This window comes from Melozone crissalis, unplaced genomic scaffold, assembly GCF_028551555.1.
Source record: "Melozone crissalis strain CALT ecotype California unplaced genomic scaffold, PUWL_Pcris_2 ptg000042l_1, whole genome shotgun sequence".
Taxonomy (NCBI): domain Eukaryota; kingdom Metazoa; phylum Chordata; class Aves; order Passeriformes; family Passerellidae; genus Melozone; species Melozone crissalis.
In genome coordinates, this window is record NW_026535820.1 from 41,234,795 (window position 1) to 41,249,385 (window position 14,591).

The 14,591-nt window shown below is 37.8% G+C and overlaps 1 protein-coding gene across 4 annotated transcripts in view; it reads left to right on the forward strand.

Moving 5' to 3' along the window:
- Nucleotides 1-14,241, forward strand: part of TENT4A (terminal nucleotidyltransferase 4A) — a 57,702-nt gene extending 43,461 nt beyond the window's left edge. Inside the window, exons 11-12 of one of the 4 annotated variants that reach the window (XM_054284990.1) lie at nucleotides 2,529-2,687; nucleotides 12,017-14,241. In XM_054284990.1, coding sequence (XP_054140965.1) covers nucleotides 2,529-2,687; nucleotides 12,017-12,196 — 339 coding nt within the window. In that variant the 3' untranslated portion in view covers nucleotides 12,197-14,241. The remainder of the gene's footprint in view (nucleotides 1-2,528; nucleotides 2,688-12,016) is intronic. The other 3 variants (XM_054284991.1, XM_054284992.1, XM_054284993.1) reach the window with 3 other exon arrangements.
- Nucleotides 14,242-14,591: the final 350 nt, after the last annotated feature.

Genomic DNA, 14,591 nt, shown 5'->3' on the forward strand with positions numbered 1-14,591 from the left:
ATATAAGTCAGTCAATATCAACTCCTATACACTAATGCCACTGGCAATCCAGAATTGCCTTGGAAAAAAGATACAATCTGCCTGTATGAGATGTGTTTCAGTAAATAACACTTGAGGCAGAAAAACATACCTTGTAAAAAATGAAAATAAAGCAACACAAGCTTAGTTTGTGGGGAGTTCTAATCTTAATTAAATATTGTGGTGCTCTTTTCTCTTCCATCTGCTACTCTTTTGAGCAACTTTTTGTTGCTCTAAAGCCCCTTAGAAATCTCATTAATGAGAAGTGTCCCATCTGAGTTAGGTATGTGAACCTTCAGGGATCTAATTGTATCTAAGCAGAAGAGAAAGGAGAGATCCTTTGAATGGAGACACTAAAACTGTTCTTTGGTCAGGTTTGTAAAGGCTGCATGGCAGACTTGCACTTTAGTTTGGCTAGACAATCAGAGCCCTTTCTCCATCCCATTTGCTAGCTCATGGGTACTTGTGAGCATGCTTAGAACTTGTCTCTTCATTTCCCTCTCTTCTCACTAGCTTTTTAATAAATTCCATGACCAAAAGTGTCCAAGGGAGCTCATCTTTGTGGCAACCTTAACCTGTTCCCACAGTGTTGATACTGTGGGCTTGGACAAAGGAGAAAAATGCCACCTAATCCAGGCATCAACTAAGCTTAATTTTTGGTCAGTGCTACAGCATGTAGTTTCCCTCTATGATGAACATATTTATTAAAGAATAAATATCTGATCTCATAAATAAGAAACTTTCTGCACAGATTGTTTTTACAAGTATGTGTCTCTAGTGAATTCATGATGCAGTTATCTGCTTCACAGAGGCATACTGTAACTTTTATCACCAGTTGAACTAATGGGAGAGCAACTCCTTTCTTTCTAGATCTTATTTTTTAGTAAGCACAACTTCATACAGACCAATAAAAGACTGGTTGTTCTAACAAATTGATTTTATTGAGGACTCTTTCTACCATGAGTATTCAATTCAGCTGAGATGCAAGTTTTGCTTTGTAGTAGCTCATTGCTTAGGCTGCTCAGTATTCACAGTTGTCAGTCTCACTTCTGTAATCTTCCCCAGGAAAAGCTTTTAAACAGTCTCTTGTTTCTGTTCTTGAGCAGCCTATTCTCTAACTGAAGAATCTAATTTAGAAAACAAGGCCATTTGAGGGCAAGTAGTAGTGCTGGAGATCTATTTAAAGTTTATGTGATTTAAGTGAAGAGTCTTTGCTTCCAGGCAATTAATCTTTAGAGACAGAGCAATAGAATGCTTTAGTAATTACTTCAACAGTAAAGATCTGTGATGACCTGAGCCAATAATGCCTTTTAATGTGGTAACTTCTAAACTACTAATTGGCCAACCCCCATCTCTTGCTGTATTTTGAACCTAATAGCTGGCAGTGAAAAAAGCACCAGTGGTTTGGGATAAAGAATAGGTCTTTCCATTGTTTTTAAGCTCACAATGCTTTGAAGTTAAGAATGTGGTAAAAACCAGCAGTGAAACGTAGGGGATGTTACTTCTGCCATTATGTTATGGCTGAAAAATAGGTTTTACAAGAGTTTTTGTGTTCAAAGTTGTTTTAAAAGTCTGTAGCTTGCTTTCCACCTTTCTCAACTTAGAAAATAATTGATCATTTAAGAACTCAGGTAGTTGGGTATTTTCAGACTTCAGAATTTCCTGCAAAGCCCTGGATCTGTGCTTGCCTCCTTGCTGTTAGGTGCTCCAGACACCTAACAGTACTGTACACCTAACAGATGCAGTACTTTAGCATCACCAATATGTTTGCTTAGGATGCGTCTGAGATTGCAGGTGATCAGGCTGGAAGGGGAAGGAATAGTAATCAGTGATATCAGTTCCATTGCAGTATCTTTTCTGTTATCCTCTATCCATCTTTCTTTCCCTGAAGAACTATCCCTCAGATTTCAGATGGAAAGGGAGGGGAGCAGAACTCCCTGACAGCAGTGCTGTGTGTATACTGGTCCTGAGGGGCAGAGCATCAGCTTGTTTCTTGGGAGGTGGAGCCCTAACTTTGCTGTTGCTGGGTGGAGTGGGAGAAGATTGTGACAATTACAGTGAGTAACTTTGCCATGTAAATCAGTACACTTCAGAACACTGTTCTGAGGATGGAATCTGTCATGACAACTAAAATTCTTGCCCTTCTATCACCCAGAGTGCTGCTGTTCTTGTTCTGTTTTTTTCCCAGCTTTAGTTCTTATCTTCTAGTTTGAATTTGCTAGAGAGATAACTTTGGCTTTAGATTTGTGCTGACTGGAACTGACTTGTGATTGCCATAGACCTGTTGACATTGTCTTCTTAATGGACATTCAGTTAAACTTTTGCTAGATGTACAAAATAAACATAGTGCTGGCTTTTACTTTATTTTTTTTTTTACTATTGAACAAAAATCGTTATGTTGTACAGTATTCGCTTGAGTTGATATTTGGGTGCATTTTCACGTGCATAGCCTGTATATACCGTACTTTCTGTAAAGTTGCTTTTCTTTTCCCCTTTTTCTCTGCCAAAAGGAATCAGATACACCACCTTGCACAGCTCCTAATGTTTACCAGTTCAGTCTTCAAGCACCGACTCAGCTTATGGCCAGTTTAGCACCCGCATTGCCCCTGCCAAGTGGTAAACCCCAATCTGCGCCTCCGAGAGCCCTGATAGTGGCCGCCAGTAATCAGGTATGAGCCAGCAACTCTGTCACACTGCAGCTGCAGCTCATCTGTGCTGTCAGTCTGAGGATAGCCTTCATAGAGCATGTGCTGAGCTTCATGTGGTCATCAAAGTACTTACCTGCTGTGTCACAGCTCTGGGGAGAGCAAAGGGTGGGAAAGGGTGTGGAGTAGAAGAGCCCCTCCGCAGCACAGACACCTAGGAGTAAGTTAAAGGAGGAGTGTCAGGTGTCTGACTCCTTGTATTTGAGAATCCTGCTGCCCAGCTGGTGGGATATTTGTAGATTTTTAGGCTCTTAAATTTCCACCACCATATAGATGGTGGAGCTGTAAGATGGTTTTTGAATTTTAAGGAATTATACTGACCTTTCTAGGCTTATTTTGTTGTCTTGATTTTGAATTATTAGATTTGATTACACTTGTAATATTCTGTAATACATTTCAAAGGTAGAGAACAGAAGATTAATTATGGACATGTGCACAACGTTTTTTACCAAAAATTAAATGTGTGCATAATTGTGCTGGGACCTGAATGTATTTTGGCTAATATATGCATTCTGGTACAACCTCAGTGCCTCTTTCTGCAGGAAAACAGTCCCTCAGTCTTGATAATTACAGCTATTAGTCAAACATGCCTCACACGAGGCTTAATGCAAATTGTGAGTTGCCTGTGGTAACCAAACAGTGAGCTGGTTTCTTTGAAACTTAGTTTTGGTCAGGTTCTCTTCCAACTTCTCAAAGTCCTTCTGTCAGAGTTCTTGGGAATCAAGGGCCAAGAGATTTTCAACTTAATGCCTTTTTTTTAATTTGATTCAGCACTTACTTAATGGATCTTCACTGGGACACTCTCCTATTTGTCCATGTCTCTGTTCCTGGGGAGCCCAGACTTAGGCCCAGCACTTCATGTGTGACCTCACCTATGCTGAGTAGAGTAGACATGATCACTTCCCTTGACTTGCCTTTGATTTTAAGCTTTAACTAATTATACTGATTCTTCCCCTCCTTTCTTTCCCTACTGCTCAGTCCCACCTAGGCAATACCAGCTTACCTGCACAGCAAATGTATTAGTGAGAAGCTAATAGAATAATATATTTCTATTATAATGTCTGCAATTGAATATTCACTGGCTAGTGAATACAGTCCAGTCTGAAACTAGAGAAGGTTTTTTAGAATAAAAGTAGAGAGTTATTTTAACTTAAACTTCATCTAAAATACAAATTTAGTGTAGATTATTCTTTCCTTAACAGCTCTGCTTTTCTGAAGTGCCCTGGAGCTAGTTAGGAGACATGCAGTTGTTAGTAAAAAACAAGTTGGCATTCAGAGTGTTTCCCACAGTCGTGAAGATACAATGTGTTGTGTGAATTTTGGATGTCTGCTGGAATTCTGAATCCTGGAAAACAGCTGCTTTGTAGCACTTTTTCTGGCTTTCTGTTCCTTGGGTGTCCTTTCAAGTGATTGTTAACTGTTCTGTTAGTAGTTATATAGTACTTAAATGTTTAAAAGCAGGAAATTTTTTGTGGCTTTGCTTAACAAAGATGTGCCTTTGAGAATCACATTAAATCAGAAGAATTTCTTGCTACCTGTAGTTTAGAAATGGGATAATAGGCTATTTGCATTGAATTTACCAAAAGCTTATATTTTGTGAAGTAGAAGTGGGTTTTTTGATAAAGTTCATGATTGAATCAGAAGTGGGAAATGAAATCACTTTACCCAGAATACTGTAAATATCTCCTTTCCACTTCCAATTTTCTGTAGCATGACTGTGCTACATTAGGCTGGTGGCTTTTCTTTTGAGTTGATGAGACTCGTCTAGCTTATAACTCTTACTAGGTGCACTCTACCATCTTAGAGGACTCCTGCCCTGATAGATTTGCACATGATTTCTTAATACTTTCTTAAAAGCAAATCTTCTTTCATATTCAAAAAATTTTGAAAGGGACTCATTTGTCTGCATGATGTCTTCAGCTTTTCCCACCTCAGTTCAGCTTGGAAAGCTGTCCCTGGGTGTCGAATACAGCTCTTAAAAGCAGGAGGTGCCAAGAGCATTTAACTGTATTTTGAACAAATTACTGCCTTCTAGGCAAGTTTGCTGCTGTTAAAGCTTCCTGCTATTTTCATTTTTGAAACATGTTTGGTGTGATTGCCAATTCTATTTATGTACTGCATAATTAATTGGAGAATTTCCAGGTAGTTCAGGGACTGATTAAGCTCCTGGCACAGGTCTGTGTGCTTTTCAGGATAATTATCATCCATCATTTTTCCAAGGTAATAATTTTTCTACTCTGCTGACAGCAGTTTGAAATTTTACTTGAAGTTTATGAAGCAGTACTGCCCATTAGAAATAAGCAGAAAAACAGATGCTGAGATGCATGTCCAGATGAGTAGAGGGGGCAGAAATTGATTGGTAACTTCCCAAGGAGAGGAAGGGACTACATTCCCTGTTGCTACTTTGAGATAAGTTTAATTCATGCTGGATTGCTGTTTACTGGGTTACCAAAATGAAGACAGAAGAAATTTCCTTTTTCTTAGGTCAGAAGAACTCTTTCATTTAACTTTTGAGATGCTTTCATTTTTTCCCCCAAAAGGTTATATTTTGATTCCAAAGTATCTAAAACCAGCAAGCACCAATCCCTCTGCTGCACTGGCTGGCTTCTAGTGTGACTGAGGAAGTCTCCAGTAAAGATCAGTGGCGTCTGATTGGGAATATGTTTGTTGCTATGGAGACAACTAGGAAGTGAACCCTTAATGTCAGTGCTGAAATACCACAGACAAAAACCTGTAAAGGGACTTGCAGGAGTACATTATTTTTTTTCAGATTATTTTGAGTTTGGCCAAATAAGGCAGAACATTTAAACTTAGAAACTGCTTTTTAATATTGCATTATAGACACTTCTGTGGCTAGCATACTTTCTTTCAGAGTTTGCTTTTATCCATAGCAATTGTTGATGGTGTTGCTGTGTCTCACTAGTAGTGCTGATACTGCTTGTATCTCTGATATGATTTCTGGAAGGTTAGCAGCATGGCAGACAAAATTGGTCAGGGACTTCAGTCAAAATTTCTTTTAGATGAGTGCAAACAGTCAAGTGTACATTACTTGGATGAAGGATAAGTTTGTAAAGACATTTTAATTCATGTCAGTGCAGAAGTATGCTGAATTCCCTTTGTATATTAAGATACTTCAATGTTTTCAGTATGTCAGCTTCAATTTAGAAATGACCTGATTTGTTCAATGGCATTTTTAAGCTGTTTAGATACTGAAGGCTTCTTTATTCAACCAGAAGACATTTTTGTTACTTTTTAAAATTGAGAATGCTCTCATTTAGGGTGGAGTAATTTTTCAGTGTCCATGTGTTTTCATAAGAAGTAGGCTATGGCTGTCTACTTTGGAAACAGTTTTGATTCTACATTACAGACTCCTCTGTGTGACAACATTGTTTGGTTTTTAACACATGCAGAACTTAGGGGAAGATGTTTTATTTCCTTTTCTAAGGAAAGAGGAGAAGGAAAAACTGAATCTGAGTTTCAGAGGTTGTTAGCTGAAAACCATACTGGAGATTTTTCATCTAGTTTCCCCTATACTTACACAGTCTTTATGTGGTGTCATTCTTCCATGTATGGAAACTGACTTAGCCTGAGCAGACCCTGGATAACTTAATCTGACTGCTTACAGCAGAATGTTGGATTAAGTGGTCTCCAGAGGGCTCCATATAAACATCTAGTCTAGATGTTTAAAGGACTGTATGAAGTCCTCTGGCCACATTGTTGGCTGCTTCCTGAGTTGCAGGGAAGTCTACATAGTAGTTTCTTAGAAACATCAAAAAATCCCACCATAAATAAAAGACTTATGGAAATGCAGAAGTCATACCTTCCTTTTGTTAACATAGTACTCCTTTTTCTTCCAGTGTCATTGCAATCAGATTTTTGCTCACAAACTGAGATTCATTTGAATAATCACATATGTATTTCTTCTGCAGACTTTTTCACATGTATTGGTATCACCTCATCATTTGAAAAGGGCTTTTCTTACTGTAGTAATAGTTTCTCTGTTCCAAATCAAAAGTGAGAATTCTCAGTGAGGTAAGATTTCTCTTTAAGGTCTGAAACTGTCAGCTTTGTGCTAAAAAAGCTATTATCTCTTGTTCTCTGTAGTGACAAGTATGCAGATACACTTCATGGCCCATGTCACAACAGCAGCAAAGTTGCAGTATGAGTTCTCTCTTCTGGTAGCATTGTTTTGACTCTTGCCCCTCAGTTTTGAAACTTGAGTACTGACAAGATCAAAAAGGGTATTTATTTCGTGTGTCATCCTGCTTTCTTTACCATAACATAGTTCAGTATTTGCTGCAATGCTGACGGTGCTGTCTACTGTCAGTCCCTCATTCTGGGGACTAGGCCCTCTGCTCTCTCAAACACTAATTTATCTTGGAGCTGCTCATACTCACATTGCCTAACCTGTTGTGAAAGATGAAGAGAACCTTGACCTTTGTGTGGTACCTCTGCCACTTATCTATAATGAAGTGCAATAAGATATGAAATAGTGAAATAATCTGCTCCCTTTAAGGTTTTATTTTTCCAATAAAAATAAAAATTTACCTTTGCTGGAAGGTAAGAAACATCTAAAATCTTCCTTGCTTTTGAGCTCTTTTTAGTCCCCATGTTTATTTTCCTTTTCTTTGCTGTTCTTACAGTTGGGTCCATAAATTTCCCCTTTTAGTAACAGCAGAAAAGAGTTTGGGCTCATTTGATGAAATCTATTCAGGACTCAAGATTTTAATCACTTGTAGCTGAAAGTGACCTGTAGGTCCCAAAAAGAAAAGTGTCTTTGTTTGCTGTGCTTTGAGCCTTATTTCCCTAGATTGACAGTACTGAGCAATTTTTGGAATAACTTATTTTGGTTTGTCTCTACTTCAGCTTAGAATTCTAAACCACATACAGATCTTACCAGGTTAAGAGTACACCCAGGTAGCATGTGCAAATATCTTACAGAATCCTGTTAACTAATCTAAAATAATGAGGCTAGGTTGCCTAAGAATTGGTTTATTGCTTATATAGTTGAGACTAAAATGTTGGTTAGGTCATTGTCCATTATTTCTCTGCAAAACAATGGATCTGTTTCTTAAAGAAGTAGTTAAATTTTTAGTGTATTTACAGATGTTATGATCAGAAAGTCAGTAAGTGAGTGCTACAAGCCTAAAATAAAGAATTTGGAAATATTGCAAACTTTCTGAAATATTTTGAGAATGCATAATATGTTATTTAAGGTTTACTTAGAATGTTAATGGTACATCAAGGTAGCACTGAATACTTCTCTGGTATTTCACATGAAATGATTTTGAGGTGTGTGAGTTTGATTAAAAGTCTGATCAGCTGCAGACTAGATTCAGTCGTGGCATTTAATCCTGTTAACAACAAAATACTAAATATGTGATCTTTCAGAATGTCTTAGTCATTTTCTAAGCTTTTCCTTTACCCCTCTGTCAATACTTACCAATCATTTTGGAGCACTGTAGCGCTGTATAATCTATTTTTAAGTTGAGCACAGATACATTATTACCAACATTTTTCTGCCATTCTTTTCTCCTTACTTTAGAAATTCTATCAGACAAAAAAAGAAATCTGACAAAAGACCAAAACAATTCAGAAGCCTGTTTATGTTTAGACTTCAGCTCTCTTATGTTACTTGTGTTGTTTCAAATTGTAGGGGATTGATTTTTGGCTCATAATTTTCTTTTTGAATAATGGCAGTCTTTAAATGTCAGCAGTTTTGTACAGTAAATTTGCCAGTATTTAAGAATAGAAATTTCGTTTCCTTAGTAAATAATTACTTGGAATTTCTATTTCAACCAGATTTGTTTTCTTGAAGTTTTTTTTCTGGGGCTTTTTCTAAGTTTTCCTCCATGGTGTTTTTTGTTGTGTGGGGGTTTTTTTGTTGTTTTTTTTTTTTGTTAGATTCTGGGGGAATTGTTTGTTTGGTTCTTTGTTTTATGTTGTTGGGTTTTTTTCCTAGAAGCTTTTTTTAACCTGCTATGTGAAGAATTCCACCTTACCCCCACCCCCAGCCTTGTCTTAAATGTGAATTCTTTAGCTTACCCTCCAGATTTAGCAGATTATTCAACCCAGCTAAAAACCAAACCAGTTCTATTTGTTGAATCAATAGCCTTAAGATGGGAGAGATTGCTCTATCTAGAGAAATAGATCCAAGGAAGTTGAAATTTCTAAACCAAAGATTTCTCTCTCATATCACAGGGGAAGGGCTTTCTTTTTGGATTATCTGATCTCTCTAGAGAGAGATCTGCTACAGATGATGTCTCTCAGTGATTGTGTCACTCCTGAGCATGAGAGTGTCCAGAAGTTTGTGCACAGGAGAAAGATGCTTGATGCAGCCGCTTGAGATTTCCAAAAACATGAAGTAAATTTCTTCTGTCTAAGGTCCTGAAGGAAGCTAAGTGAATGATATGTGTCCCACTTTGAACAATTAACTAATTGGAAAAAGATGAACAAAAAAGAAAAAAAAATTCAGTTTTTTTAAAAGACAGAGTTCACCAGGAAAGCCTTGCTGGAGTTTGTGCTGCCTAATATCTGAAAGGCAGTGGATGAAGCCTGGTGAAGTTTGCTGGTGCTGTGAAGCGCCTTAAGGCCTACTTGAGAAAGGATCCAGAAGGACCTTTCAAGGTGATGCACCAGGAGGTTGAGAAATAATTTAAACTTTATAGAGAGTGGTAGGCCCTGAGCAGACATTTTCTTGTAAAGATGACATCTTACAGAACACCAACAGTGAGTGTGATTTTTGCCATGTCTTTCCTCATCAGAGGGCAGTCAAAACACAAATGGATGGAGAATAGGGAAAGATGTCAATAGTGATCAAACACATGGAATTGCTTCTGTGTGAAGAAAGAATGATTGTTTACCCTCAACAAGATGAGGGATATGAGCTAGGTCTGTGTGGTCATCAGCAGTATATGAAAAAGTTAGAGAACAGAATGACAAGAAATTATTTTCTTCAGGAACTGATAGATTATCCTGTAATAGGCTCAAATTAAATGTGTTTCTCATTTAAGCTGTGAAATGCCATAGCACAGGATGCAGGATGCTAAAAGCTGATGGTTTAAAAAAAAAGTGAACAAACTAGTGAACAAAATGTAGTTGAGAACTGGTAAAGATAAAGGCATCATCTCTGACTGAAATGGTCCCTGAGTCAACTTCCTTAAGCACCTCTCTCAGCTGATGAGTTATAAGACTGATGGATTCAGATCCTGCTCCAGTAGATTGACAGTGTTTATCTTGATGGCCTAAAAACAATGCAGAATGCTTCATCACAAGCTCAAGTCCATGTTTTGGCTAGGTAACTAATCATTCTTTGAAGGTTTGTTTACCTTTTGAGCAAACAAGGGGTATGATATCTTTTAGGATACAGGTGGATGCACTTGTCATGCATGCTGTGCTGCATGTCTGATCTTGGGGTCACCTGCCATCCTGCTCCCAGTAGGTTTTTTTGGTGAATCCTCACTGATATTGAAGAAGAAATTCCCAGGTTTTTCACATTTTCTGCTGAAGTGAATGGATTGGCTTCCTGGAAGTTTGTATGCTCCTTGATCAGTTTTGTTCTGGTTGTTCAGTAGCAATAAAGTTTTCCTCTGTCTTTCTTCAGCACATAGTGGAGGGTCGTTGTGATGACTGGCTACTTTTAGTGTTTTACTGTTATAGGGTAATTTTTAGTATTTTGATGTCATTTCAAGTAAATGTTCGTATATAATTGAGTCAGAGCTATACTTACTGAACTAGAAAACTTTGCACAAGGATATGACATGGTGCGTTTTCTTGAAGGACCACTTGCCCAAAATAGAAAACATTCTAATTTTTTATAGTTTCATGTTGTTTACTTGCTAAAATATCTACTAGAAGCTATTTATGAAACATATATCAATAAATTATGTTTGGGAAGCAGTATCTCTTAAATATGGAAAATTCTCAGCTTGCGTTTCCTTTTTCTGTTTGTCCTTGAATTATTTTGGCATTGATAGTCTGAGAACAACACTTGGTGTTTAGAAGTTGCATGATGAAGGTTGATTAGGTGACTGTAGGACACTGTATAAATCAAAAATCATTTTAAGGTTTTTTTGCAACCCTGAAGTTCACTGTGGTTGTTCCTCAACGCTGGTCTTCACCAGTTTGCCTTTCAGGATGCTCAGTGTCTCCTGTAGTAACAGTTTGACAGTAAAATGTTGCTTATGGAATTATGCTTTCAATAACTCTTTTTGTTCTGTGCACACAATTGTGGCTTGGTGTTCTCATTTCTTTTGACTTCACTCTTGTTTGGAAATACAGAATATGAACTACCTGCCGCTACTTCAGTGTTCCAAGCAATTGTCCCAAATGTTAGCTCTGTGTTCCTGTGCAACCCCTTAAGGTTAGAATTAACTCTTGTTACAGGCAGTCAGTTGTCTGTTGAGTTATTGCTGTCAGACAATAACAATAAAAAAATCAGGAAAGGTTGCTTGCATTGGTGTTACCAGTATTTAGGAAGTCTTTCAGTTTCATCTTCTGAAACTCTTGTACCTAATTTAAGTACATACACATTAAGCCAACTTACTTACTGTATGCCATTAAGTGATAGAGATGCTTGTAGTACCTTATGGTGGGGTGAGTTTACTCAGGCTGCTACTAAACCTTCTGGGCAGTTTTTGTTTCAAGTTATTGGAGATCCCCCCCCAAAAGAAAGTGTTCTGCTATATTTCTGATCACGTAATTGTTTTGCCTTGGCCTGCATATGAGGGACAGTCTAGGAGTTGTGTAAGCTGGTGATAAGACCAGTAGAATTTACAAGCTCCTCACAAACAATACTTAGTTTGCCTGTCACTGACTTGAGCTTATGGGGAAAGCTGACTTGTACTCCCCATGCATCAGCTTGTGTGATCATGCCCTTAGATTTCTCCATGATGTTTCTGAAGGACTGAAGTATCTCATCTGGTCATGCTCTTGCTGAGATACTCCAAAATATACACACCTGTCACAGTTAGTATTTAATGTGGAAGTTCTCCTGTGGTTTTATAAGGGAGTTTGTACAGTGACTATATTTCATACTGAGATCCTAGGGTGTTAAGAATGCTTTGAAATCTACACCATTTCATTTGCAGGACATTTTCTTCAGAAAACACTTAGTAAGCTGTTAGTGCCTTGGGACTTGCACAGCTACAAATAAACAAGCATGAGAAGACCCGTTGCTTCAAGCAGTGTTTGTGGAAGTAACTTACATGTTGAGGAAATACAATTGGTGATATATGGTTTTTTTTGCTGTTTTTATGCCTAAATGAATGCTTATCTTATTTTTTTTTTTTCAGCAGCACAGTGGAATGAAGTTTTCCATGAAAGGAACTCATAGCCAAGGCAACAGCTACAGCCCCGTGAGCAGTGGAGGCATGAGGCAACCAGTTGGTAACCGTGGACACCACCAGTACAATCGTAACATATGGAGAAGGAAAAAACACAGAGACAGCTTGCCTATTAGTCTGAGCAGATAATGGCAGATGCCAAAATGACCTTCCCTGTTCAGACAGACTGAGTGAGTGCCACTCCACTTGAGGGATGGAGACCAGCATCCAGCACATCGTTTTGTTGGTGTTGCCAAATATCTGCAGCTGACTTCTTTGCATGTTTCTTTGTGTGGTGGTTCAGTCCATCTTCAAGAAGTAGTTGTGCTTATCTGTGAAGCCTTATTCAATGTGGAAGTTTGTTTTCTGCCTTCCCACAATGGTTCATTCAGTGCCGAAGCAGCTCTGACAATAGAACTGCAAGGACATTTACAAGTGCTGTAGCTTTTTTGCTGTGGCTATATCTGTTCCTTTTCTTTTATTTTGGAAGTGAAGGAAACTTCAGCCCCTTGGAATTATTTTTTCTTCTTCTTTGCAGCAAATCAAGTTGGGAAATCATAAAAGTGAATTTGCTGCTCTCCTGGTTTCTTTTTTTTTCAAAGCTCAATTTTCTTTTTCTCTGTAAATATTGGAAGTATGATTTGTGCAATAACTTGGAATTTTTAATTTAATTTCATATTATCACATAAGTTATATTTAAGGGGAAGAGGTTTTTTAATTTACAGATCCTTTCCCAGGTTGCATTATCTAAGTTGGGGTCATAGTTTTGGCAGGTTGTCTGAGCAGTGTTATAAACATGACATTTGATAATATTTGAGGCTTCTTGATTCACAATGAAAGTGCGATTTGGCTTACAGTTTTAAGAATTTACTAAGCTCCAAAGCATTTTGACCCTGTGTTTTTTAGCTCATTGTCTGGCCTCTATCAATCGTCTTGCTCTGACCAATGAGTTTTAATTTTCTTTAACTAGACAACAAATCGAACAGTTGTAGTACCAGAAGTAAAACTTTGGAGAGGAATGGGAAAAAGGTTGGTTCAAGTCCTGATATGAAATTAAAAAGCTGTGAACTACATGCTTTGATGCATTTTAGTAATGTAACCTGTTAATGTTTGGGTTGAAAGAACGCTATTAAACAGAGGTACCCGGCTTAAGGAATGTGGAGAAAGGAAATATGTTGATTCCATTAAGGAATCTGTATAGTAGTATGCATTAGTTCTGTTAAGAGCAAATATATAAAAAGTACTTCAGCTGCTCTAAGCATTACAAGAAGTATCTTTTAATGTGTTGCAGGAGAGCACAGCCCAGTGTTGTACACAGTATGAGTGGCTGGCACTTAATTTACAGATGCATACAGGTATACTATGCAAGTGTGTATTGCCATGACAAACACTGTCTTTAACTTTTTGAAAAATGTACATCCTGCCTAACCCTGAGTTTTTAAAGCACCACAGTTGTCCTGGGAGTAGGTCACATCTCATGCCCTCTGACTTCCCTTTTTTTAAGTGAGAGTTCTTAAGCTATACAGAAAACTACAGATGAGTTATGTAAGTCCACTAGCAGAGAAAGCTGAAGAATCCTGTTAACAGGACATCTATACTGTGTACAGATATAGAAGGTTTTAAAACTGGTATCTGAATATTGAAATGAGGTGTCAAGCATGAAGCTTTTTAATATGCTGTATGCCTTTGAAGCAGAAGTAGTTCATGTTATTACTGAATCTGTCAAACACAACAGGTCCTTGAGGGGAGAGAGGGCAACATTCCAAACTAGAGTAGTGCATATCTGTTTGCAGAAAGTTTGTCTTAATGCTCCAGACTCATCACAATAACAAAGTTCTAAAAATTGTGAGCTGATTCATAAATAATATCTAAGGGCTGTTACATGAGCCTGTACTGCTTAGTCTTCACACACTAGCAATATTGAGCATAACTACATTAAAGAGCCTTCAGAGGCTTTAATTGGTGTCTTATACTAGTGTCCATTTTAAAGCAAAACTCATTTGGAAAGTGGTATCATGTAACACTTCAGTCATGGTGAACCAAATGAATTGGCCTGGCTATCACTGTGGTTATGTGCTACAGGTTTAAAAAAATGTTTAAATTTTTTGTGTGGACAACTATGTGGAAGCTAAAATTGACATATTTTTATGTAAAGTTTTCTATTCTTTGATTTTTAATAAACTTTGGAGACCAGTCACTCTTCTGTACCTTTTTTTATGGGATACTTAATGGATGAAGTGACGCTCGACCTTGTCCCATTCTTTGATGTACACTTTGAACATCTGCTTTACATTGTTCATGCTGAGCACCTTCAGAATGAGCTTGGAAGGTGAATGGGTGCCCTCAAATGATGGTGATGTTTTTCTGAAGGGAGTATTGAGCATGCATGTTTCTTTTGTACTTGTGAATTTGATCCTTTGATAATGAGAAAGCAGAGGAGCTGGAGGCAGTGCCTGCAGTATTCTCAAGAGGAGATCACCTGACTAATTCCTTGGGATGTTGTAACTTTTAATTAACTTTGTTTCATAGTAGTTTTAAAATTCCT